We start from the raw sequence: 27291 nt of genomic DNA, 5'->3' as shown, positions 1-27291 counted from the left end.
CAGTGATTACAGCCTTGATTATTCTTGGGTATGATGCTACAAGCTTAGCACACCTGCATTTGGGAAGTTCTCCCATTCTTCTCTGCAGATTCTCTCAAGCTCTGTCAGGTACGATGGTGAGCATTTTGCACAGCTATTTTTCAGGTCTCTCCAGCGATGTTCGATTGGGTTCAAGTCCGGCTCTAGCTGGGCCACTCAAAGAGAATCAGAGACTTGTCCCGAAGCCACTCCTGTGTTGTTTTGGCTGTGTGCTAAGGGTCATTGTCCTGTTGGAAGGTGAACCTTCGCACTAGTCTGAGGTCCTGAGCGCTCTGGAGCAGGTTTTCATCAAGGATCGCTCTGTACTTTGTTCCGTTCATCTTTCCCCTCGATCCTGACTAGTCTCCCAGTCCCTGCCGCTGAAAAACATCCCCACAGCATGACCGCCATGCTTCACTGTAGGGATGGTGCCAGGTTTCCTCCAGACATGACGCTTGGCATTCAGGCCAAAGAGTTAATTTTGGTTTCATCAGACCAAAGAATCTTGTTTCTCATGGTTTGAGAGTCTTCAGGTACCTTTTGGCAAACAAGCGGGCTGTCATTTTACTGAAGAGTGGCTTCTGCCTGGAAACTAACATTAAATGCCTGATTGAAGAGATCTGCAGAGATGGTTGTCCTTCTGGAAGGTTTTCCCATCTCCACAGAGGAACTCTAGAGCTCTGTCAGAGTGATCATCGGGTTCTTGATCATCTCTGACCAAGGCCCTTCTCCCCCGATTGCTCAGTTTGGCCAGGCGACCAGCTCTAGGAAGAGTCTTGGTTCCAAACTTCCTCAATTTAAGAATGATGGAGGGCACTGTGTTCTTGGGGACCTTGAATACTGCAGACATTTTTTGGTACCCTTCCCTAGATCTGTGCCTCGACACAATCCTGTCTCGGAGCTCTAAGGACAATTCCTTCGACCTCATGGCTTGGTTTTTGTTCTGACATGCACTGTCAACTGTGGGACCTTACATAGACAGATGTGTACCTTTTCAAATCATGGCCAATCAATTTAATTTACCAGGTGGACTACGATCAAGTTGTATAAACATCTCAAGGATGATCAATGGAAACAGGATGCACCTGAGCTCAACTTCGACTCTCATAGCAAAGGGTCTGAATAATTATGTAAATAAATTTATTTTTTTATACATTTTCAGAAATGTCAAAAACCCTGTTTTCGCTTGGTCATTATGGGGTAAAGTCTGAATATTTCCGATACTGTCTTTTATTTTTAATAGATTTGCTAAAATTCCTGGAAACCTGTTTTCACTTTGTCATTATGGGGTATTGTGTGTAGATTGATGAGGATTTTTTTTAATTTAATACATTTTCAAATAAGTCTAACATAAAATGTGTGAAAAAGGGAAGGAGTCTGAATACTTTCCGAACGCACTGTATGTATGTATTTGAGGTCGACCGATTATGATTTTTCAACGCCGATACCGATTATTGGAGGACCAAAAAAAGTTGATACCGATTAAATCGGCCGATAAAAAAAAAAAAATGTAATAATGACAATTACAACAATACTGAATGAACACTTACTTTAACTTAATATAAAACATCAATAAAATCAATTTAGCCTCAAATAAATAATGAAACATGTTCAATTTGGTTTAAATAATGCAAAAACAAAGTGTTGGAGAAGAAAGTAAAAGTGCAATATGTGCCATGTAAAAAAGCTAACGTTTATGTTCCTTGCTCAGAACATGAGAACATATGAAAGCTGGTGGTTCCTTTTAACATGAGTCTTCAATATTCCCAGGTAAGAAGTTTTAGGTTGTAGTTATTATAGGACTATTTCTCTCTATACCATTTGTATTTCATATACCTTTGGCTATTGGATGTTCTTATAGGCACTTTAGTATTGCCAGTATAACAGTATAGCTTCCATCCCTCTCCTCGCCCCTACCTGGGCTTGAACCAGGAACACATCGACAACAGCCATCCTCGAAGCATCGTTACCCATCGCTCCACAAAAGCCGCGGCCCTTGCAGAGCAAGGGGAACAACTACTCCAAGTCTCAGAGCGAGTGACGTCACCGATTGAAACGCTATTAGCGTGCACCCCGCTAACTAGCTAGCCATTTCACATTGGTTACACCAGCCTAATCTCGGGAGTTGATAGGCTTGAAGTCATAAACAGCTCAATGCTTGAAGCATTGTGAAGAGCTGCTGGCAAACGCACGAAAGTGCTCTACCAAATATCAAATCATAGACTTAATTATAACATAATAACACACAGAAATACGAGCCTTAGGTCATTAATATGGTCGAATCCGGAAACTATCATTTCGAAAACAAAACGTTTATTCTTTCAGTGAAATACGGAACCGTTCCGTATTTTATCTAACGAGTGGCATCTCCAAGTCTAAATATTGCTGTTACATTGTACAACCTTCAATGTTATGTCATAATTATGTACAATTCTGGCAAATTGATTACGGTCTATGTTAGGAATAAATGGACTTCACACAGTTCGCAACGAGCCAGGCGGCCTAAAATGCTGCATATACCCTGACTGCTTGCACGGAACGCAAGAGAAGTGACACAATTTCCCTAATTATAAGAAATTCATGTTAGCAGGCAATATTAACTAAATATGCAGGTTTAAAAATATATACTTGTGCATTGATTTTAAAGAAAGGCATTGATGTTTATGGTTAGGTTTGGTGCAACGACAGTGCTAAATCATCACCCGTTTGGCTAAGTAGGCTGTGATTCGATGAGAAATTAACAGGCACCGCATCGATTATTTGCAACGCAGGACATGCTAGATAAACTAGTAATATCATCAACCATGTAGTTACCCAGTGATTGTGAATATTTATTGTTTTTTATAAGTTTAATGCTAGCTAGCAACTTACCTTGGCTTCTTGCTGCCCTCGCATAACAGGTAGTCAGCCTGCCATGCAGGCTCCTCGTGGAGTGCAATGTAAGGCAGGTGGTTAGAGCGTTGGACTAGTAACCGGAAGGTTGCAAAAACGAATCCCTGAGCTGACAAGGTAAAAATCTGTCGTTCTGCCCCTGAACCCACCGTTCCTAGGCCGTCATTGAAAATAAGAATGTGTTCTTAACTGACTTGCCTAGTTAAATAAAGGTGTAAAAAAATATATATATCTAAAAAATAAAAATTATTAAAATCGGCCAAATCGGTGTCCAAAAATACCGATTTCCGATTGTTATGAAAACTTGAAATCAGCCCTAATTAAATCGGCCATTCAGATTAATCAGTCGACCTCTAGTATGTATGTATATACGTATGCATGTATGTATGTATGTATGTATGTATATATTTGTTTTAATAATAATTTTTAAAAACGTCCAAAAGCCGACTATTATTGGCTAACGGAACCCGATAAAAGTAGGAAACTCAACCCTCTTCCTCACACACAAACAAAACAAGGCCAAGTCACTTTGCCGCCTCTACACAGACACAATCCAGCTTGCAAATTCATGCTAGTGTGCATAACCACACACACACCCACCCATGAGACAAACAGCACAAACAACAAGGCCAGCTCTTTCATCTGAAATGAGCCTACCAGCCTCAGGTTAGAAATGCTGTTGTGTGCATATGATAGACAGCATGTGTGGGCAAGACAACATAACAGATCCAGAATTTTCATAATCAAAACGACACATGCACAGCAGAGACGGCTAGGGTGATTTAGCCAACAACAGGACGTGGCTCTAGTACAGGAATCTTCAGAAGGTATTTGACACAGACAGGGAGGAGGGGGAGAAACGGAAGCGAAAGGAAGCGGGTATCCATCCATCATCAGTGAGTGACTAACTTACCAGGCACCAGATAAAAAAAAGCAATCTCCAGTAAGGCGGCTGTTTAATCCACATACATCAGGGTTGAACGTGTGCGTGCTAGGCCAGTTCTCACTGAGAGCGAAAGGTATCAGAAAGCACAGGTAAGCCCTTACTAACACAGTACTGAGTAAGCCTAGGACAAGCCAGAATACAAGCCAGAGTGGTACATGCAGCTGTTGTACATCGTCTCAAATGGCTGCATCACTGTGACTGCCTGGCCTGCAGATTGATTCTGGGTTCTGTGGTTTGGTTGACTGGTAAAGAGTTTAGTTTAAAACCACAGGCAGTTGGTGGGTTATTTAAATATATTTGATGCCAGGCTTTATGGCAGCAGCATAACAATAATTTCTACTGTTTCATAGAGTTTTCATAGTATTTTGCTTGAGTCATGCTAGTGGAAACATTACTAAACATGTTGGACTGCCTTGCATGACTGTTAATGGCAGGGTGTGTGTAAACCCCAGTCTAGTTGTGCTAAGCTGACAGCTGTGGTGAAACAGATCAACAGGGCAGTGCCTGAACTTTAGGGATGTTGTTCAGGATGGTTCTCAGGGGATAGTCCCATATGGTGACACCAGCAGGGTGCAACAGGCCTAGGCTGTCTCTGACAGTGCCTCTATGGACACTGGCTAATAACCTTAGCATGAAAAAGACGGTACAGTGTGCATTGTAACAATGCTCCAAATAAGAGTAATCTTAGTGACTTTTTCGTGTTTAATGATTTGCCCGGCAGCACCTGTGATGTGTGTATAATATGACATGTCATTTTAGACCATATCAGAGAGCAAACATCGAGCTCACGACAGGACCTCTAGCCTATCAGCCCACCCTCCACAATGACTGTATATACACACAGTATGACTGGACAAAGCTATCAGTCACGTGACACCATTCATTCCTATGTGCAGACTCAATAGCGCATTAAGCCAAATGAAGTCGGTTAAGATGACGTCACATTGTGACATAACATGCGCCGTCTGAGTACTCCAGGAAATGAGTTGCAGGCTGACCCTCTGAGTAACTCGAGTTTTTCATTCACTATAATGGGGGATCCTGTTTTCTGCTAACAATACCTGCAGTACCGTGGTCAGCCTTGAACTTCTGTGGCTTCAGTGAGGGGCAGTCATTCTCCCCTGGGATAGGCTATACACAGTGAGTGACACACCCTCATCCAGTGTTTTCCTAACTACATGGAGTAGCCAGCCAAATAGAACAAGTAGCCAGCCAGGGAGTTTTGGCTGGCTACTTTGCAGAACGAGCTCTATTTTGGTGGCCTCTGGTACATTCTAATGCCTTGATTCCATCCGAATACACCAAATGATTTATACTTTAACGACTTCACCTCCCGATTAGTCAAATGAGTTGGAGTGAAATACATGACTTCACATAAAAATGAATGTATGAATTCAGTGCGTTAGTTGTTTTGGATATGGCCTAGCCCTATATGATCAGGACATTTAGTTGTTTTGGATATGGCCTAGTCCTATATGATCAGGACCATTAGTTGTTTTGGATATGGCCTAGCCCTATATGATCAGGACCATTTAGTTGTTTTGGATATGGCCTAGCCCTATATGATCAGGACAGTTGTTTTGGATATGGCCTAGCCTGCCCTATATGATCAGGACCAGTTGTTTTGGATATGGCCTAGGCCTATATGACAGACCAGTTGTTTTGGATATGGCCTAGGCCTATATGATCAGGACATTTAGTTGTTTTGGATATGGCCTGCCCTATATGATCAGGACCATTTAGTTGTTTTGGATATGGCCTAGCCCATATTGATCAGGACCATTTAGTTGTTTGGATATGGCCTAGCCTATATGATCAGGACCATTAGTTGTTTTGGATATGGCTCGCCTATATGATCAGGACCAGTTGTTTGGATATGGCCTAGCCCTATATGATCAGGACCAGTTGTTTTGGATATGGCCTAGCCCTATATGATCAGGACAATTTTTTAAGTAAGATAATCTTTAACATTAAACTTGTCTTCTCTTGAGAATAAAGTAATATTTAGTTTGAGAAACAATATAGAAATGCAGGAAAATGATTTTAAAAATGCAAACATTCAGTGGTATGACYCCCAAACCCCCTGCCAGATTGTATAAAAGTGGGGGTGCACAAAGGTATGAYTGAAGAATGAAGGTATGATTGAAGAATGAAGCACGTGTTAAACATGGGCTTTGCTATACAGAAAGCAACAGTTGACTACTCCATTTGACACGTTGATTAAATCAGTAGGCCTATATCAAAATCTTTAATAATACTAGGTATCATTAGATTTTATAACCTTTTTATAACCTTTAATCACTTTTATCATATTTTGGACCCGAATGAGGCTCTCTCACCACTCCTCACTGCAGGAATAGTAGGTATTCAACCTTGATTTTCAAGGTATATCTGTAGATAAATCGCTAGTACCGGACCCCTTTTGCCTCCATAACTGCCTGAATTCTTCGGGGCATGGAAACATTGCCCAATTGGTATCAAGGGACCTAATCTGTCAGGAAAAAAACATTCCCCACGCCATTACACCACCACCACCAGCCTGTACAGTTGACAACATGCAGGATGAGGACAACAGGAACCGAGATTCGTCAGACCAGGCAATGTTTTTCCACTCCTCAAATGTCCAGTGTGGGTGATCACATGCCCACTGGAGCCGCTTCTTCTTGTTTTTAACTGATAGGAGTGGAACCAGACGTGGTCACCTGCTGCAATAGCCCATCTGTGACAAGGACCGACAAGTTGTGCGTTCCGAGATGCCGTTATGCACACCACGGTTGTACGGAGTCGTTAATTGCTTGTTTGTGGCCCCCCTGTTAGCTGTCACGATTCTTGCCCTTTTCCTTCGACCTCTCATCAACAAGCTGTTTTTTTGCCCACAGGACTGCCACTGACTGGATGGTTTTAATTTGTCACACCATCCTTGGTAAAACACTAGACACTGCTGTTGTGCGTGAAAAGCCCAGGAGGCCGGACGTTTCTGAGATACTGGAACAGGGCCGCCTGGCACCAATGAGCATACCATGCTCAAAGTTGCTTAGGTCACTCGTTTTGCCCATTCCAACGTTCATTCAAACAGTAACTGAATACATGTCTGCGTGTTTTAGCGGAGCTCATTCAAATAATAGCCAATGTGTAGAATACCCAAATATGCAATCTTCCAGTAAATACGTTTTAGTAAAATATTCTGTGTACAATTTTTTTTAAATTGTCCTTATGCATAGAGTTCTATGGTTTGTTGAACTTTGAAACCAATGTTTTTTGTTTGGCATACATTTTAAGTTAAAAATCTGATTCTCAGCATAATTCCATTACCGTAGAATTGCCCTACATTAACCTCACAGCCAAAGACAAGACATAACTTCGACAAGACAAGTGGGAGTCTCATGGCAATAGACTTTTAAACAGAGAAATTCCACAGAACTAGCCTTGTCATCACTACAATCACCATGTCTGTTGTTCTCCGTCTGTTTGCAGTGATGCCTGTTTGTAGCATTAGGCCTACCAACTCTGCAATACTGTTTGTATAGGCTTTCCACCCAAACCACATTGACCAATTGCCTTGCTCAACAAATATAACTGACCTATAGTAGGTAGGGATGTGCATATTTCCCTTTCAAGATGATTCATATGTATCATGGCTCCCAACCGATATGTTTTAGTTTGAAATGATTCGATGCGATTCAACAAACAAATCAATGCGATTCTGTGCACTAACATTTAGTGAATAAACATTCATTTTCCACACTAAATTTAAATCTGCTGCTGATAGAACTCATGAGCTGGACCGCTCTGAGCTGGATCTGTCTGCGCTGCTGTCTGGTCTGTCTGCTGCAGGGGCGCAACTTTGGTTTTAGAAGTTGGGAGGACATAACTTTAGTTTTTTATCCAGTCGGATAAACACTCCAAACAGCCTACCCGACACTCGGAGGCGTCCTCGTGGTCCTAAAATCACACCGTTGCCACTTTTTGTATCACATTCCAATGATAAAACTTGGGGGGACAAAAATGCAATTTCAGAATGTGGGGGGTGCCCCCCCGTCCCCAGTGAAAGTTGCGCCCCTGGTCTGATGTATGTGTTGATGGTGTACGTAGTCACCTGAGCCATAAGGGATCCTAGTGGGCATCTACCACCCCGCTATTAGATTAAGGGGAGGCAATGTATGTTGTTTTTTTAACCCCACTTTTGATCACCCATTTCTGCAGATTAAAATTGTTTGAGCTAGTAATGTATCAATATTTATCTTTTACAAAATTAGCCATGACATAACCAATGAATATATAGCACAACTTTGGATTTCACCCAGTCTCAAACTGAAATGGTTTTGACCGTTTGGAAGTTATGGAGTAAGCTCCTCCCTTTTTTGACCATGCAGTGCTGCTTCGCTCGCAAAAGTGATGATGGCCGTCATCATTTTGAAATGATCATCTTTACCCTGTATATCTAAAAATGACCATATATAGTGATCGTATAAAGCAAAACTACCAAAACTATAGCTGATGGTGAACCCGATCAAAATCAAATCTAATGTAAGCCATGTTCAGCAGGTAGGCTATAGCCATATGAGTTGTGTCTCTGGTGGTTTACTTATATTCCGGTATATTCCGCATTTGATAACTTATCAAATCAATAATAAAGCCTAATATTGCGCAAGCCATTTTACAGGCATTTGAATGATGAAGGTGCTACGCAGATGTGCAAGATCAGCAATAAGCTGCATACCTCTCTTTGGTCAACACATGAAGCAGGGCACACAGTGTGAAGTTTGACCAGAATACTGATATGGCCTGGGGTTATTCGGAATGCAGCATGACTTGTAGATCAACACAGTTGTCACAAAAGATTAAGTATTTTTAGAAGGTAGAAAGAAAGTAATATGAGCAAAAAATGTTCCTTAACCAATGATTTGTACTGTTTTTCTGACCGAGTATCTACATCTGGATCGGTTTGGGGTCCCGTGGACCGATCCACTCCTATCTTAACTATTTGAATGGGTGACCGATGCGTACAGGTGAATCCTTACATCCCTAATAGTAGGTCCAGTGGTTCTCATTTCAGCCTCATGTTAAATAACAAACACTAAACCGGACATAAAAGATACCACAGGGTACCAAGAACAACAGAACTGACTGTTGTCATCCAAGTATGAACAGTCAGAAACAGAGCACTGGGTATTGCTGGTGAGTAAAAGGACTAGGCTAGTTAAAATGATTTAGGCTATAAATAGACTACAAGCCCAAGTAGTTTATAAACTTCATGAATTATCAGTTCATGAATTTGTCGGGGCATGGATTGTCGAAAGCGTTCCACAGGGATGCTGGCCCATGTTTCCCACTGTTGTGTGAAGTTGGCTGGATGTCCTTTGGGTGGTGGACCATTATTGGTACAGACAGGAAACTGTTGAGCGTGAAAAACACAGCAGCGTTGCAGTTCTTGACACAAACCAGTGCGCCTGGCACCTACTACCATACACGGTTCAAACGCACTTAAATATTTTGTCTTGCCCATTCTCCCTCTGAATGGCACACATACACAATCCATGTCTCAATTGTCTCAAGGCTTAAAATTCTTAACAAGTGACATCAATAAGGGATCATAGCTTTCACCTGGATTCACCTGCTCAGTCTAGGTCATGGAAAGAGCAGGTGTTACTGTTTTGTACACTCAGTGTACATCTAGAGAAAAAGCCTTGAATCAACTGGGAGTAGCCTATATCCCTGTGTAAACTATGGGTATGTCAAATACAGTAGAAAATAGCATAGAGCATGTGTCAATCCACGGAAGGCCAAGTGTCTGCATGTTTTGCTCCTCCCTTGTACTCGATTGATGAATTAAGGTCACTGATTAGTATAGGAACTCCCCTCGCCAGCAGACACTAGGCCTGGGTTTCCCAAACTTGGGCCTTGGGACCCAAAGGGGTGCACGTTTTGGTTTTTGCCTTAGTACTACACAGCTTACTCAAATAATCAACTAATTATCAAGCTTTGATCATCTGAATGAGCCGAATAGTGTTAGGGCAAAAACCAAAACGTGCACCCCTTGGGGTCCCAAGGCCCGAGTTTGGGAAACGCTGCACTAGGCCCTCCATGGAATGAATTTGACACCTCTGGCATAGAGGAAAAAGATAAACTAGCTATAAAATTGGTCTACAAAAAAAGCTTGCCAAAAGGTTATCAGTCACTATTGCAATTATCCAAGTCAACCCAAACTTTCCCTCCCTCCCTATTTTCTCTACCTCTCTCTCTCCCTCCCTATCATTCGCTCTCTCAACAGTCACCTCTTGGAAGGTCACAATGACAATTATCTAGATTCTAAACTCACATTTGTAATGTTCTAATAAGATCCTACAATATCATTGGGTACATTTCACTCCTGTCATTTCCTCATTGAGCATTGTGTAAGTCTATTCTCAAATACCATCAGAGAATTGAGTCATATTTCAATACTTGTTAAGACACCTAAACTTTACACTTCCTAGTTTCACCTTTAAATGACACCTCTGCTGTTCCTTTGGTAGTGCTTATAGAAAACAGATTTCCTCTGATGCACAGACCTCCTGCAGTCTCCATTAACCACAGAGGCGGTCAATTTAGATTCAGGTGAGTAATGAAGAAACCAGAATTAGTCTTCTGCCGAGTCATAATTTACAACTGAAGCAGAGGCAGTCTGTTAGAGCAGATTCTGGGATTATTGAGGAATGGCTGAGAATATACAACCCCTACACACAGGGTGATGACGCCACACGTCTATACAGGAAAAGCCTTGACGGTCACCTGAAACCTTCAGACTCAGATTAGAGTATCATCTCATCGCTCCTTGTCTGGCTCTCTTTCCAAACCCCTGACCTGACAACAGCCACACAGCACAACAGAGACTGGGGGTCCGGTTACTGCCTATGGACCACAGACACTGGTATTCCTGAACATGAAGGGGGGGGACAGCAAGCTGCATGGACAGGTGGTGTCACACACACACACACACACACACACACACACACACACACACCACACACACACACACACACACACACACACACACACACACACCTCGTAAAAGACGGATAGGATAACCTGAGACCAGTCACGCTTTCTGTGAAGAGAGAACAGAGAGCAGGTCTGTCCTGCAGGGGTGAATAATACAATACTAGCTAGCTGGGTCTGTTGTCCCCTGCCACAGCTGCTCTACTAGATAGTGAAGTCAGCGCAATGGAACACCTGTATGTTCAAAGTCGTACTCTGATTCAATAGCCTAATTAGTGGGGTTTTAAATCAAGACTAGACAGACAATTACAGCTGTGGCTATGCTGGTTTGGTTCTCAAATAGATCCAAAATGAGTCGAGGGAAATATATTCAGTGAAAATTGGGCCATGGAAAATGTACAGTAGCAAAGACAGAGGAAACCACCACACTAATTAATTAACCCGTTTTCATGGCAGAATGGTGATGTCTAGTAGCTAGACACATTGGGCTTTGTCCCAATTACAAACAGTAAGTCTGTCCACACTTTACATGTTATCATATATCCTTTATTCCCTTACTATAGGCCTACATTTCATTCAATATTCATTTCAAGGTGTCTCCATGAACTCATACAACACTGAGCTGAGTAAAACCTGATATCCAGCTGATTATGAACGCCTGAGAGGTAAATATACCACATGATGTCGTCAGTCTCTGAGAAGAGAACATTTTAAAATTGACCCCAATTGACTTAATCGTCATGGCAACGCAGGACTCCGCTCTCTGTTTCAACAATAATGTGTGATTGTTCTGAGAGAGGTGAGGTGGGATAATGAGGTAAACATTCAAAAAAAGCAGGTGAAGATATTTTGTCAAGAAATGGAAATTAAACAAATTATGAAGGAGAAAAAAATACATTAGAAATCACAAAAGGAAGATACTAGAGCTGGTCTAGGCTACTTTGTGTGTGAAAGATAAACTATTTTTCAACAAACTAAGAAGGAAAAAGAACATGACCTTTGCTCCCCACAGAGCATAAATCAGTGGTCTGATAGTTAAGGAGGAAAAAGTCTTACCGGGTACATCGTACCACTTTGCCCCGTTGACGATGCCATCCTCAAAAGTCTCGTCAGGGGTATCTGGGCACTTGGGCTCCCCCGTCCTCATGACGGGGTGGTTCTTGGCGTAGGTCAGCGCCAGGTGTTTAAACAGCTTGTCGTCCACAGAGCGGCTGTAGTAACCCTGCATTATGTGGGAGGCCGAGTCATCAAACGGGTAGCTGGCCACCACAGTGCCACCATGCAGGTTCCCTGACAGGACAAACCTGGAGGGACATAACAACAACACAATGTTATCAGGAGGCAGGGCATATATAGTAGGCCTAGTATCTACTGTCTGCCTGTCTGTAGCAGGGGGAAGGGAAAGGGGTGAAACCTTTAACTATCCGAGGCTGAGCTGAAGTACACACACGAGCACGCCCACATTCACATCGACGGGGCTATAGTGGAGCAGGTCGATAGCGTCAAGTTCCTTGGTGTCCACATCGCTAAGGTCTAAACACACCATGACAGTCGTGAAGAGGGCACGACAATGCCTATTACCCCTCAGGAGGCTGAAAAGATTTGGCATGGGTCCTCAGATTGTCAAAAAGTTCTACAGTTGCACCATCAAGAGCATCCTGACTGGTTGCATCCCCACTTGGTATGGCAACTGCTCGGCATCCGACCGCAAGGCGCTACAGAGGGTGGTGTATACGGCCCAGTACATCACTGGGGCCGAGCTCCCTACCATCTAGGACGTCTATACCAGGCGGTGTCAGAGGAAGGCCCTAAAAATTGTCAAAGACTCCAGCCACCCCAGTCATAGACTGTTCTCTCTGCTACCGCACGGCAAGCGGTACCGGAGTGCTAAGTCTAGGACCAAAAGGCTTCTGAACAGCTTCTACCCCTAAGCCATAAGACTGCTGAACAGTTAATCAAATGGCTACACAGACTATTTGCATTGAACCCCTTATAATTTTTTGCACAGGCTCGATGTACACTCCTCACTGGACTCTAACCACACATTCACACTGACACTCCAACACACACACACACATTAACATTCCTTCACACACATTGCTGCTACGCTCTACATATTATCTATGCATAGTCACTTTTCCCCTACCTACATGTACATACTACCTCAACTACCCCATACCCCTGCACATTGACTCAGTACCAGTACCCCTTGTATATAGCCTCATTATTGTGTTACTATTTTGTCTTTAACTTACGGGGCGACAGGCGTTGGACTAGTAACCGAAAGGTTGTAAGATTGAATCCCCAAGCTGACAAGGTAAAAAAAAATCTGCCGTTCTGCCCCTGAACAAGGCAGTTAACCCACTGTTCCTAGGCCGTCATTGAAAATAAGAATTTGTAACTGACTTGACTGACTTGCCTAGTCAAATAAAGGTAAAATATTTTTTATTTTTTATATTAATAATGAATAATTGTCTTTAACTTTATTTTTATTTTTATTAATAATAGTTGGGGGCTCGTAAGTAAGCATTTCACAGTAAAAAGTCTACACCTGTTGTAATTGGCGCATGTGACAAATAATTTGATTTGGTCTATTGTGTTCCAATAGATAACACAGTGATTTCCTGTCCATGCAGGAGGTTCTACACACCAGATGGGACTATAACAGTAACATATCCTGCAGTAGTGCCAAAAACATTACCAACACATAAGATAGCATAGTCCTGACTGTATAGCTAAAGCCCTGAGCTGCAATACGGGTTTATAACAAATAGGGCTGTCGCCAACTAAAAAAAATCTTGGTCGACTGAAAGTCGTCAGTTTTTTAGGCCAATTTAAAACGTGTGTTTTTCCATATATAGACAAACCCTATGTGCTTTAATAAAATAAAGTATATGCAATAACATGACATCATTAGATGTTTTTCAACAGCTGTTTGTTCAGTGACAGCTGGAAGAGGAGGTATAGTTTGTTTTGACAGGTCTTTAGACAAAGGTGGCCGGACTAAAGTTGCATGGCAGGCTACTTATGTTGGCCTATTGGAGTCTGATGTTGATCGAGGGCATTCACAACTGTTAGCTGGCAACCGTTGTGGTAAATGGATAGATCCTTCAGGGGTCCTTCTGACTTGCCTAGTTAATAAATAATAATAAATAAAGGGGGAGGGAGGGGGTATTTAGAGTCCATGAGGTGCTTCAAAACAATAGGAACAATGATAGATGCAGGCTGCCAGTAAAGTCCTTGGTTTTAGCAGTTAGAATTTGATTTGCAGTAAGGGATGTCTGTGTAGCCCAGGGTCGTGGAGTGCCGCAGCCACTTCATATGTTTTATTTAACTGACCTGGAGGATCAGGTGTGTGATGTGTTGAATTTAGGCAATCAGTGAAGTGATCAATTATCTCAGTTGGTCAGGTGTCAGAACAAAATTCTGTAGTACCTGGGCCACTCCAGGAAACGGGTTGCCTACCCCTGGTGTAGCCCATAAAGTTGAGCCCCATCTCACCATTTGAATTTGGTAAAAACAATGTAAACTAAACAAACCATGGTGTATGTAGGTCTATGTAAATAGAAAAGAGAAAAAAATACTTACTTTTTCTCCAGGATCCATTTAATGACAGCTGTAACCTCGGGAATATCCTCTTGCTGGACGTTGATTTTGTCAAACTGGTCAGGAAAACTTCGGTTGAGGTCCATGTTCCTGGCGTTGGAACGACCTTCGGCGTCGCCACTGCAGTCCCCCTCTCTGGACACCTCGAACCCGTCTGGGTTCATACTGGGCATAATGTAAATATCCGTGCTCGTCACCAACTCCGTGATACGCGGGTCTTCTCCATACCTCGTCAATAGGTAGTCCACAAGGTAAACCAATACTTGCCTCGAGATAGTTTCGTCCCCGTGCATGTTCCCCACGTATTTACATTTGGGTTTTCCCGGTACGTCAGCGTTGGGGTCCTTTGTGATTCGCATTACCCACAACTCCCTGCCCTGCACGGACTGGCCTATACTGGACAGGTTGGCGATGTGAGAGTATTTCAAGGCCATGAACTTCAGTAGCCGGGTCATTTGCACATAATTGTAGTATTTTGTATAGTCTTCTACCTCTTTCGCTGCGGTGTTGCTTCTGACAAGCCTCGCCTCGCCGACGCTCAGAGCCGTGATGGGGACAACAACAAAAAGGAGGGAGACGAAAAGTGAGACACACAGTTTCGGCGCTGTATGTCGATGCTCCCGCAAATATGTTGCCATGTTTCCGACTCTCTTACCTCTTGAACATCCACTCTTGTTAAATAAAAAGGTGAACATTGCTAGCTAGCTAACCCAGACTGGATGCATCCAACATCCCGTTAAGCTTTCAAAGGGGCGGGGTTTTAGTTTGACGTCACTCTTCTTGAGGAGGAGCCTCTTTTTAAGGTGGTTTGCATAATATATCAGAATTTGAGTACAGTACTATAGTGTATTTTAGTTCTGTACATTGATATCTGTCACTATTAGTCGTTATTGTAGTATACAACAACAAAAAACACTTTTTAAGTGCAATGCGTTGTATAAATATTTATTCAACTTGGTATGTTGTAAATTCCCATTGTTGTCTCAATATTTCCATAGTCTCAATTTCCCAACACATTCCTCATACAGTATTGGCTATTAGCTACCAAATTCCATTGGATAAACCTGAGCGATACCATGCATTTAGGCACGATTTGTCCTATAATGGTCAATATTTCAGATGGAGAATGGTACTGAATTGAGACTGGCGTTTTTAGTGTTGCCTGAGAGAGGCAGTGTTGGATAAACAGTTCATGATGTCTCAATAAAGCTGGGTTAAATTGAAACGTTTTACTTTACACAGAATTTCACTCATGATTGAAGCTTTGTATTTTCTTTTGCATTATTGATAAAATAGTTTAGATTTCTGGGGTTTATATTTGTGTGCTATAGGGTGTAATATAGTTTGCTTTTGGTATCAAGGTACACTTAATATTTATGTTTCCTATATCCAAGGGTTGAAAGTGTTTGTTCAAGGAGCTGGGACTACTGAGAACTGCTGAGAAAATATACTAGTAAAAAATGGTTAATACAAGTTTAGACAATTGATCCCAGAGCAGGTTAATACCAGACTTTTGTATCGCTGTTTATTTTTGTTGCTCATTCTTTCTTTCTTGATCACTGTGGCTGTGAATTCCCCGTGACAACACTGAAGAACAGCATCAAAGCCTGGGTCTTACCACCACACCAAACAAGACCCTTCACTCCGCTTGCCGTGGGGTGTATCCGTCACTTTCATTTTCCTATTCTCTCGTTTTTCTTCTTTCTGCAATGGAACAAAACAGAAGTGCTGTAAACATCTTTGTCGCTGTGGAGCACCAGAAGCTTGGAATGATAGAGTGGAGGAGGGATAAGAGGTGGAGGGGTGAAAGAAGGAGGAGGCTGTGGAAGAGGGAGAAGGCTGTGGAAACTTTCACTGCTGGATGCGGCATAGAGCCTGGACCTGGAAGGTCTGAGCATGGGAGCCCCACTCCCTGTAGTGTTTGTACACTCCAACATGACAGTCGCACTACATGATGTGCTGGTAGCCGCGTTACCTGGGGAACTGGTAGCACACCCAGCGAAAGGGAGAAAATATCCAGAAAAAAGCCCCAGCGCTTAGTCTAGGCCCTTGCAGATCAGAAAGAGTTGGCCTCTACAGTACATGTTAATCCTCTGTATAATATCCAGGGACACCATATAATAGCACATTTATCTCATTTTTCACCATAGTGTCTCTTTAACACATTTGGCAAATAGAGGTCAGTAAGGTCACAGGACACTCATTGACAGTGCTTTTGAAAGTATTCAGACCCCTTGACTTTTTCCACATTTTGTTACATTAAAGCCTTTTTCTAAAATTAATGAAAGAAAAAAAGTCCTCAATCTACACACAATACCCCATAATGACAATGCAAAACAGGTATTTCAAATTTATAAAAAACAAAATAAAAAAATACCTTATTTACATAAGTATTCAGACCCTTTGCTATGAAACTCGAAATTGAGCTCATGTACAGTGATGGCTCGGATCCACGGAGACAGGGCTGGATGATAACCCAGAACACACTGGAAGGGAGTCAGCCCGGTGGAGGAGTGACGCAATGAATTCTGAGCGTATTCCACCCAGGGAAGGAATCGGTCCCAGTACTCTTGCTGGTCCTGGCAGTGACTCCTCAGGAACCTAACCAGCTCCTGGTTCATCCTCTCCACCTGCCCATTAGACCGAGGCTAGTAACCGGAAGTGAGGCTGACCGTGACCCCCAGTTTCTCCATGAAGGCTTTCCATACCCGTGACGTGAATTGGGGGCCACGGTCGGTGACGATGTCCTCCGGAAGGCCATAGTGCCAGAAGACCTGCTGGAACAGTGCCTCAGGATGACTTTGTGTAAGGTAACCGTGGGGATGAGGAAGGGAAGGCTTTCCTGGTACAAGGTTCCCACAGTGAGGGTGAGTGGTGCTGTAATGTGCATGATAGTGCCGGATCCCAATGGTCATTTATCCAAGGCTTGGACCGGGAAAGGAGAGGAGAGCGGGTATGTGGTGATGTTCAGGGAGGAGACAAGGGCCTGGTCGATAAAATTCCCCGTAGCACCGGAGTCCATTGGAGCCATAGAGACAACAACTGAGAGATAGCTAATCAGTGAAATGGAAACCAGGGAGGGTTTAGCGGAAAACGAGGAAGGAATACTCACGCCTACCCTGGGAGACGGATGATCACAGGGCCGTCCCTCTGCCCCAGTGGACTTAGGGTTGGGAGCCGGTGCTCCTCCTGGCCGCAACAGGGACACAGGCCCAACTGTCTCTGGCAACGTCACTCTGCCGCGGAGAGATGTGTATCTCTATAGGTTCAGACAATGCCCCAGGACGGCCAAAGGCGGAGGGTGAGGGGCGATAGAAGCACCGGCGCCCCCGAAGAAGGTTGTCCAGGCGGATGGCCATCGCGATGAGCACATCAGGGAAAGGTTGTCGTCCTGGCACACCAACCTCCTCGTGCAGTCCTCTTCAGAATAGGGTGCTCATTCAATTCTCTGGAGGCTGCCACAGTCCAGAAGGTGAGGGCCTACTCCTCAGCGGTCTGAGCACCCTGCCGGAGTTGGAGTAGTCGCTCAACTCCCTCTCTGTCCTCTTGTGGATGGTCGAAGACTGCCCTGAACAGAGCCATGAACCTCTCATAGGAACCTAGCGCCTCCTCTCCTCTCTCCCAGACAGCCGTAGCTCACTTCAACCCCTGCCCGGTCATCAGTGGCAATCTTGGACCTCTCGGTGGTGGGGCGAAATAGAGGGAGCACTGGAGTAGAAAGCCATGGCATTTCGATGGAGTACCGTCATACTTTCTGGAAGGGACAGTAGGGCATCTCTGACCTGGGCGGACGGCTGGGTAGGCTGGCAGACTGGCTCACTGTGACGACCCGTGGTCGGAAGCCCTCTGAAAGGTATATGGGGAGCCTTGCTGGTGGTGTCGAGGCGGTGGAGAATGCGGAGGACATCCTCCATGCCCGTACCCAGTTGCGCCAGTTGGTCGTGGTGTTGGTGGAGTAGATGACCCTGTTCCTGGACCTTCTGGAAGATGGTTTTCTCCTCTGCTGCTTCCATATTGTGAGGTAGTATTCTGTCACGTATAGGCAGGGAGTCAGGAAGCAGGTGCAGTAGAAGACTTTAATAACAAGGATGCAAGGCAAATGAACAAAGCAGGGGCTGCGTAATGAACATGAAAACAAACCAATACTGCCTGACGACTGAGGCTCCTGAGGGCTAAATAAAGGGAAGGTAATCAAGGTGATGATTAAGACCAGGTGTGCTTAATGATGTGGAGCAGGTGGGCGTAATGATGGAGAGCAGGTGTGCGTAATAATGGTTGCCAGGGCCAGTGGTTAGTAGACTGGCGACGTTGAGCGCTGGAGAGAGAGAGTTGGCATGACACTATCAAGGATAGCTACTTGTATCTGTTAAATGTAATAATATCAGTGTCAGTAACAGTAAGTAGAGCTAGACTCTGTCAGTGTCAGTCACAAGAGACATAGACTGAGGACAGAACCCAGGCTTCTGTTCCAATATCGGTACTAGCTTACTATGTGAATGTATTGGGCATTCTAAGTGAAACGCTAGAATGGATATTGGAACGTAGCCCATAGAGGAGAGTGCCTGTCTGGCCTAGCCTGACAGAAACAGGAAGTGGGCTTCAGGTAGTTATAGTCATGCATGTCTCCTGAACAGGGATTAGAAAATATGAAAATATAGCCTATGTCAAACATTTTTCCTGTAAACATTTCATTGTCCCTCTGCTTCAAAACCTCTCATGAAGACATCAATATCATTTTTGGAAGCACAGACAAAATAAAGTGGGCAAGCATACAAAATAAACTTGACTGTCACAAGCAAGTGTGTTGACTCAATCTCTTCTGTTTAGGTCATGAAAGCAACAGCGTGGACACAGCCTTAACGCTTTGAATCAGGAACTTCCTTAAATCTCCACATAACCCAGGATATAGGCTACAAGATGTTGATCAATGCAAAGTTCCTCTGGCAGAGCAGAGCAGAGCGGGCTGTGGCCAGCACCAGCCTTTCCTCCAGTCGAGGGCTGCCTGGGGGAGGAATGTGTTTGCTGTGGCCTGGTGCCACCTGCCGCTCAGGCAGCATTCCCAGATTGCCCTCAGCACAGAGCCAGAAAGCAGGCAGGCAGTAGGCCTGTGGAGGGTTGCCATGACTAGGTGGGCACTGGAACCCAATAAAAGTAGGAAACTCAACTATCTTCCTTACACAGAAAAACAAGGCCAAGTCACTGCCGCCTTTACACAGACACAATCCAGCGTGCAAATGCATGCTAGTGCGCATAATCGCACGCACGTGCACACACACACACACACACAAATTCACAGGAGACTAACATCACAAACAACCCCTGCTACCAGCCTCAGGTTAGAAATGCTGCTGTGTGCATATTATGATATCAGAGAGCATAATGTGGGCAAGATACAACACAGCAGATTCAGCATTTACATAATTGAACAACACACACCCCGGCAGCAGCAGACAGCTAACGTGGCTGCTTGAGATTTGTCCAACTACAGGACGTGGCTTTAATACAGGAATCTTCAGAAGTTATTTGACACAGAGGCAGTGAGAGGGGATGAGGTGGGGGAGAAAAGGAAAAGAGGAAACAAGTGTCAGTCCACCCATCCATCCATCATCAGTGAGTGACTAACTTACCAGGCACCAGATAAAAAAAAGCAATCTCCAGTAAGGCGGCTGTTTAATCCACATACATCAGGGTTGAACGTGTGCGTGCTAGGCCAGTTCTCACTGAGAGACGAAAGGTATCAGAAAGCACAGAGTAAGCCCTTACTAACACAGTACTGAGTAAGCCTAGGACAAGCCAGAATACAAGCCAGAGTGGTACATGCAGCTGTTGTACATCGTCTCAAATGGCTGCATCACTGTGACTGCCTGGCCTGCAGATTGATTCTGGGTTCTGTGGTTTTGGTTGACTGGTAAAGAGTTTAGTTATAAAACCACAAGRCAGTTGGTGGGTTATTTAAAATATATTTGATGCCAGGCTTTATGGCAGCAGCATAACATATATTTCTACATGTTTCATAGAGTTTTCATAGTATTTTGCTTGAGTCATGCTAGTGGAAACATTACTAAACATGTTGGACTGCCTTGCATGACTGTTAAATGGCAGGGTGTGTGTAARCCCCAGTCTAGTTGTGCTAAGCTGACAGCTGTGGTGAAACAGATCAACAGGGCAGTGCCTGTACTTTAGGGAYGTTAGTTCAGGATGGTTCTCAGGGGATTAGTCCCATATGGTGACACCAGCAGGGTGCAACAGGCCTAGGCTGTCTCTGACAGTGCCTCTATGGACACTGGCTAATAACCTTAGCATGAAAAAGACGGTACAGTGTGCATTGTAACAATGCTCCAAATAAGAGTAATCTTAGTGACTTTTTCGTGTTTAATGATTTGCCCGGCAGCACCTGTGATGTGTGTATAATATGACATGTCATATTAGACCATATCAGAGAGCAAACATCGAGCYCACGACAGGACCTCTAGCCTATCAGCCCCACCCTCCACATCCTCCCCAATGACTGTATATACACACAGTATGACTGGACAAAGCTATCAGTCACGTGACACCATTCATTCCTATGTGCAGACTCAATAGCGCATTCAAGCCAAATGAAGTCGGTTAAGATGACGTCACATTGTTGACATAACATGCGCCGTCTGAGCTACTCCAGGAAATGAAGTTGCAGGCTGACCCCTCTGAGTAACTCGAGTTTTTCCATTCACTATAATGGGGGATCCTGTTTTCTGCTAACAATACCTGCAGTACCGTGGTCAGCCTTGAACTTCTGTGGCTTCAGTGAGAGGGGGCAGTCATTCTCCCCTGGGATAGGCTATACACAGTGAGTGACACACCCTCATCCAGTGTTTTCCTAACTACATGGAGTAGCCAGCCAAATAGAACAAGTAGCCAGCCAGGGAGTTTTGGCTGGCTACTTTGCAGAACRAGCTCTATTTTGGTGGCCTCTGGTACATTCTAATGCCTTGATTCCATCCGAATACACCAAATGATTTAATACTTTAACGACTTCACCTCCCAGATTAGTCAAATGAGTTGGAGTAGAAATACATGACTTCACAATAAAATTGAAAATGTATGAATTCAGTGCGTTAGTTGTTTTGGATATGGCCTAGCCCTATATGATCAGGACCATTTAGTTGTTTTGGATATGGCCTAGCCCTATATGATCAGGACCATTTAGTTGTTTTGGATATGGCCTAGCCCTATATGATCAGGACCATTTAGTTGTTTTGGATATGGCCTAGCCCTATATGATCAGGACCAGTTGTTTTGGATATGGCCAGGCCTAGCCCTATATGATCAGGACCAGTTGTTTTGGATATGGCCTAGGCCTATATGATCAGGACCATTTAGTTGTTTTGGATATGGCCTAGCCCTATATGATCAGGACCATTTAGTTGTTTTGATATGGCCTAGCCCTATATGATCAGGACCATTTAGTTGTTTTGGATATGGCCTAGCCCTATATGATCAGGACCAGTTGTTTTGTAATCCTAGCCCTATATGATCAGGACCAGTTGTTTTGGATATGGCCTAGCCCTATATGATCAGGACAATTTTTTAAGTAAGATAATCTTTAACATTAAACTTGTCTTCTCTTGAGAATAAAGTAATATTTAGTTTGAGAAACAATATAGAAATGCAGGAAAATGATTTTAAAAATGCAAACATTCAGTGGTATGACYCCCAAACCCCCTGCCAGATTGTATAAAAGTGGGGGTGCACAAAGGTATGAYTGAAGAATGAAGGTATGATTGAAGAATGAAGCACGTGTTAAACATGGGCTTTGCTATACAGAAAGCAACAGTTGACTACTCCATTTGACACGTTGATTAAATCAGTAGGCCTATATCAAAATCTTTAATAATACTAGGTATCATTAGATTTTATAACCTTTTTATAACCTTTAATCACTTTTATCATATTTTGGACCCGAATGAGGCTCTCTCACCACTCCTCACTGCAGGAATAGTAGGTATTCAACCTTGATTTTCAAGGTATATCTGTAGATAAATCGCTAGTACCGGACCCCTTTTGCCTCCATAACTGCCTGAATTCTTCGGGGCATGGAAACATTGCCCAATTGGTATCAAGGGACCTAATCTGTCAGGAAAAAAACATTCCCCACGCCATTACATCACAAAAAACATCCATAATGTGACAGTTATGTCCAAGAGTCTCCTTGGGAGTTGTTGTACATTAACCTCACAGCCCAAGACAAGCAGATCAAAATTGATTCATTCCAGAATCCAGACAAAAGCTTCAAACACATAAAGCTGTTAGGTATATGAATACAGGGTACCTAATCCGGCTAGTAAGAAAACAACCCCATTTGAATAACATTTAGTGCAGAGCTGGAGCAACCAGGCCTTCAGTATTGTAACTGTAAATGAAGCCACGTATGCTCTTTAATATAGTTCACTACCACAGCATAATGATTTGTGCTGATGGCTGTTAAAAGGCTAGCTGGGATGTCATTGAGCTAGAAAATAACAGCCTATCTATGAGATTATTATCAGTTATAAAAACAAATATAACTGGAATAACAGATCTATAGTAGGCCAAGCAGTTCTCATTTCAGTCTCATGTTAAGTCACTAAACCAGATATAATTGTCACGGATCCGCCCGGAACTTTCATTACGCACACCTGGCCCCTATTCCCAGTGATTAGTAATTGTATAAGTGTGCCCTTGGTTTACCAGTGTCCTGTTGATTATTGTTACAATGTCCGTTGTTTCGTGTGAGTACCTGTGCTGTGTGTTTTGGCTTTCGTGCCATTGTGGATTGCGCAGATGATTACGTGTTAATCATTGTGCGCTTGTGTTATTTATTTGAGGTACTCCTCGCTCTTTTGTTTGGGTTTCAACCCTGTGTTTTCTATAGTGTTTGTTTGGTCTTCGTCCCCGTGCCTTTACACGGCACGCCGTAATTTGGGTAAGAAATAACAAAAATAAATTAAAATAGGCGTGCGAAATCGTAATGTCTCCCGATCCTTCATACCAACGTGACAATAACAGAGACCACAGGGTACCAAGATCAACGGAACTGACTGTTGTCATCCAAATGAGGAGATACAGGTGAGAGGGAAAAGAGAATCTCCCATTTAGGATAAATAAGTAGCCCTGTGCCACCACCGCAATGACCAGATGCACTCAGACTATGAGAGAACGCATAGTATGATGACGAGAAAGCAGCTGTAGTAGCACTGTTCTCTGGGGTAGTCCAAGTGTCCGTCAGGGCCAAAAAGTGTAAGGATGAACTCAGCTTTCTTGACCGCAGATCGGTAGTTCCAAACGCCGCTGGAATTCCACATAGGTTGTGCACGCAGAATAAACCAAATTAGGTTTGCTGCCAAGGCGTGGGAAGCGTCTGTAAAACCCACAAAGCGAGGAGCGAGCAGTGTTATCTGAACAGTTATCTGAACATCACTCTGTCAGGACCCGGTGAGAGAAACAGTCACTAAAGTCGGCAGAACCCAGAAGATGAGGCAGACTCARCAGTACTAGAGATGGTGGTTTAATAAAAGGACAAGATCTTCAGGCAAAGAATATAAATCCACCACGTCCAAAAATAAAGCCAAGAGGCACAAAATGGATATCCTCCAAAATACAAAGAAACTCCACAAAGTGGTAAAAACAGCAGGGAAAAACAAACCTCAAAAGACTACTCAAAAATACACAAGCACTAAACCAGAGAACCTCTGGAAAATCCAATAAGAGAAATATATGTTCACAACAAGGCTGGGGCTGGGTGCTAACATACAAACACTGAGCAAAGAACTGAGGAACACACAGGGTTTAAATACTAACAAGGGAACGACACACAGGTGCAAACAATAATTAGAGCAAGGAAAAAACAAAAGGTACAAAAAAGGTGCAATGGGGACATCTAGTGACCAAAACCTGAACAGTCCTGGCCAAAACCTGACACACTCTTCACACAATATGGACAAAGCAAAAACAGTTTTTTAGAATTTTTTAGCAAATTGATGTAAAAATAAATATTACATTTACATAGGTATTCAGACCCTTTACTCAGTACTTTGTTGAAGCACCTTTGGCAGCGATTACAGCCTCGAGTCTTCTTGGGTATGACGCTCCAAGCTGGGCACACCTGTGTATGGAGAGTTTCTCCCATTCTTCCCTGCAAATCCTCTCAAGGTCTGTCAGGTTGGATGCGGAGTGTCACTGCACAGCTTTTCTGGTCTCTCCAGAGATGTTCGATCAGTTTTAAGTCCGGGCTCTGGCTGGGCCACAAAGACATTCAGAGACTTGTCTCGAAGCCATGCCTGCATTGTCTTGGCTGTGTGCCTAGGGTCGTTGTCCTGTTGGAAGGTCAACCTTCACACCAGTCTGAGGTCCTGAGCGCTCTGGAGCAGGTTTTCATCAAGGATCTCTCTGTACTTTGCTCCGTTCATCTATCCCTCGATCCCAACTAGTCTCCCAGTCCCTGCCACTGAAAAACATCCCCACAGCATGATGCTGCCACCGCCATGCTTCACCAAAGGGAGGGTGCCAGGTTTCCTCCAGACATGATGCTTGGCATTCAGGCCAAAGAGTTTAATCTTGGTTTCATCAGACCAGAGAATCTTGTTTCTTATGGTCTGAGAGTCCTTTAGGTGCCTTTTTGGCAAACTCCAAGTGGGCTGTCATGTGCCTTTTACTGTGGAGTGGCTTTCGTCTGGCCACACTACCATAAAGGCCTGATTGGTGGATCGCTGCAGAGATGGTTGTCCTTCTGGATGGTTCTCCCATCTCCACAGAGGAACTCTGGCGATCTGTCAGAGTGACCATTGGGTTCTTGGTCACCTCCCTGCCGAAGGCCCTTCTCCCCTGATTGCTCAGTTTGGCAGGGCGGCCAGCTCTAGGAAGAGTCTTGGTGGTTCCAAACTTCTTCCATTTAAGAATGATGAAGGCCACTGTGTTCTTGGGGACCTTCAATGATGCAGAAATGTTTTGGTACCCTTCCCCAAATCTGTACCTTGACACAATCCTGTCTCGGAGCTGAACCTAGCTATCTGGCCGACCGTGCAATGGCTAATTCATTAAAAACGTAGGCGTTGGCTTGCTTGTATAGATCAGGTACTACCTGTTTGCTGAATTGTGTGCAAGAGGGAAGTTCATAATGTGTCTCGAACTTTCACGAGGTGCTGAAACCCCCTATTCTCAACCACAGAGAATGGGCGCATATACACAGCTATAAACCAAAGACTAAAAAATATAAACATAGCCTACTTATTGCTATTGTAATTCATTTTCAAGGGTTGCTTGAATGCAGAGAGGAGGCGACGTTGTGGCGGTTCTTTACATTTCCATCTTGCTCCGGTACACTGGGGGTGATGTTGGTGTAAATGTGTCAAAATATTTGCGGTGTTGGCAGCTGCATAGGCTATTCTCATTGAGCGAGGCGACATAATACTCTCCATCGCCGTTGTAGTTTGAAATGTGGAAATGTGGCAATTAAGATTTGAATTTTGATGATAACAAGTGCATAGGCTTTAGTTGTTTTAAAGGAAATGTTGTTTTTTCAGCTCAAATTTACTCAAGAGGCATGAGCCTACAACACAGTGTAGGCATAGCCTATATGTCTAGTCTTTTTGTTTTGTAAATATTTTTATGTATTCATTCAGGTTCACAGTGCGGACCGAAACCGAGGTCCCTGTACTGAATGGTTCGGTACCAATACCTGTACCATTACACCCCTATTAAGTAGGCTACCAGGTAGAGACATAACTTAAATTAAACTTCCCTAGCAAGACAATACCAACAGCAACTTATTGAAAAAGAAAAAAAAATGCTACTCTTGTAGGACTTGATATCCTTCCAAACTTAAAATGAGGCACTAAGACTGGGGCCAAGTGAAGCTCCTTAAATAGTCATGGAAGACAGGTAAGGAGTGGACACTCCCCCTTAAAACACCCAACAGTTACCAAGACTATTAAATAAATAGGCCTGAAAAAAAATCCACAGCAACAGTCACAACAGGTCAAACAGCAATGTAGGTTGGCTACTAAGTAGACAACACTTAAATTAAATTGCCCTAGCAAGACCATACCAACTGCAACTTATTGAATTTTAGTTTCACATCTAAAATCAAGAGACAGTGTATTACAGTGGCTTGTATTGACTGGAAGAGCACATATGTGTAAAATGTGTGTAAAATGCTCTATTTGTAGCTAGCAGTAGGACAGGTTTTTTTCTCACTACATGACCAGAACACCAGGAAACTCCCTAGATATACACTAACTAGGGAAGTGGTCAACAACCTTTTCTGAGTCAAGATCATTTTGAGTCAAAATGGAAGCCGAGATCTATTTTTTTTTTATATTTAAAAAATATTACTTAAAAAAGCCTGTGCAACATTAACCAATTAAAAACTGTTATGTTAGCAACGAGGTTTGTGCAATAGGCCCAATACATTATCACTGCATATTGGCTACGCTTAAATTGCTCTGCCAATGTTGTTGTTAGACCATTTTGAAATTGTAGTTCAAAATGTTATGTATATGATCACACTGGTAATAGATCCTTTGTTGTACTACTTGTAAGGCACAGCTGAGCATAATTTGTAATTTTTTTACTGGACTGATGGCCCACATCTGATGGTCAGTCTGAGGGGAGGGAGCAGCAGTAAGGCTGCCTGTCACCCGACTCACTGTCCCTCCTTTCTCCCTCCCTCCGCTGACAAAACGGGACAGTCTTCCAGCTGATGGTGAAACTTAAGTAACACTGCATTATTTCTGCCTCATGCACCAATTCATGTTACTCCTATGACCAGAGAAAGTTAAATATTCCTCTATATTAAAAAAGACAAGCTGCAAATAATAACGCAAGCTTATCGA

General features: G+C 43.4%; 1 protein-coding gene and 1 long non-coding RNA gene across 2 annotated transcripts in view; both read right to left on the bottom strand.

The window, feature by feature from the left end:
- Positions 1 to 15206, bottom strand: part of LOC111982774 (carboxypeptidase D) — a 35899-nt gene extending 20693 nt beyond the window's left edge. Inside the window, exons 1-2 of the mRNA XM_024014363.3 lie at positions 14423 to 15206; positions 11891 to 12138 (exon numbers count right to left, since the gene is read on the bottom strand). Coding sequence (XP_023870131.1) covers positions 11891 to 12138; positions 14423 to 15135 — 961 coding nt within the window. The 5' untranslated portion in view covers positions 15136 to 15206. The remainder of the gene's footprint in view (positions 1 to 11890; positions 12139 to 14422) is intronic.
- The window catches only part of LOC139022819 (uncharacterized), a 278818-nt gene that overhangs the window by 160819 nt on the left and 90708 nt on the right, over positions 1 to 27291 (bottom strand). The gene's annotated exons all lie outside the window — the stretch shown is intronic.

Source organism: Salvelinus sp. IW2-2015, linkage group LG22 (assembly GCF_002910315.2).
Source record: "Salvelinus sp. IW2-2015 linkage group LG22, ASM291031v2, whole genome shotgun sequence".
NCBI classification, from domain to species: domain Eukaryota; kingdom Metazoa; phylum Chordata; class Actinopteri; order Salmoniformes; family Salmonidae; genus Salvelinus; species Salvelinus sp. IW2-2015.
Note: the sequence above shows the minus strand (reverse complement) of the source record. Positions and strands in the feature narration are given on the sequence as shown.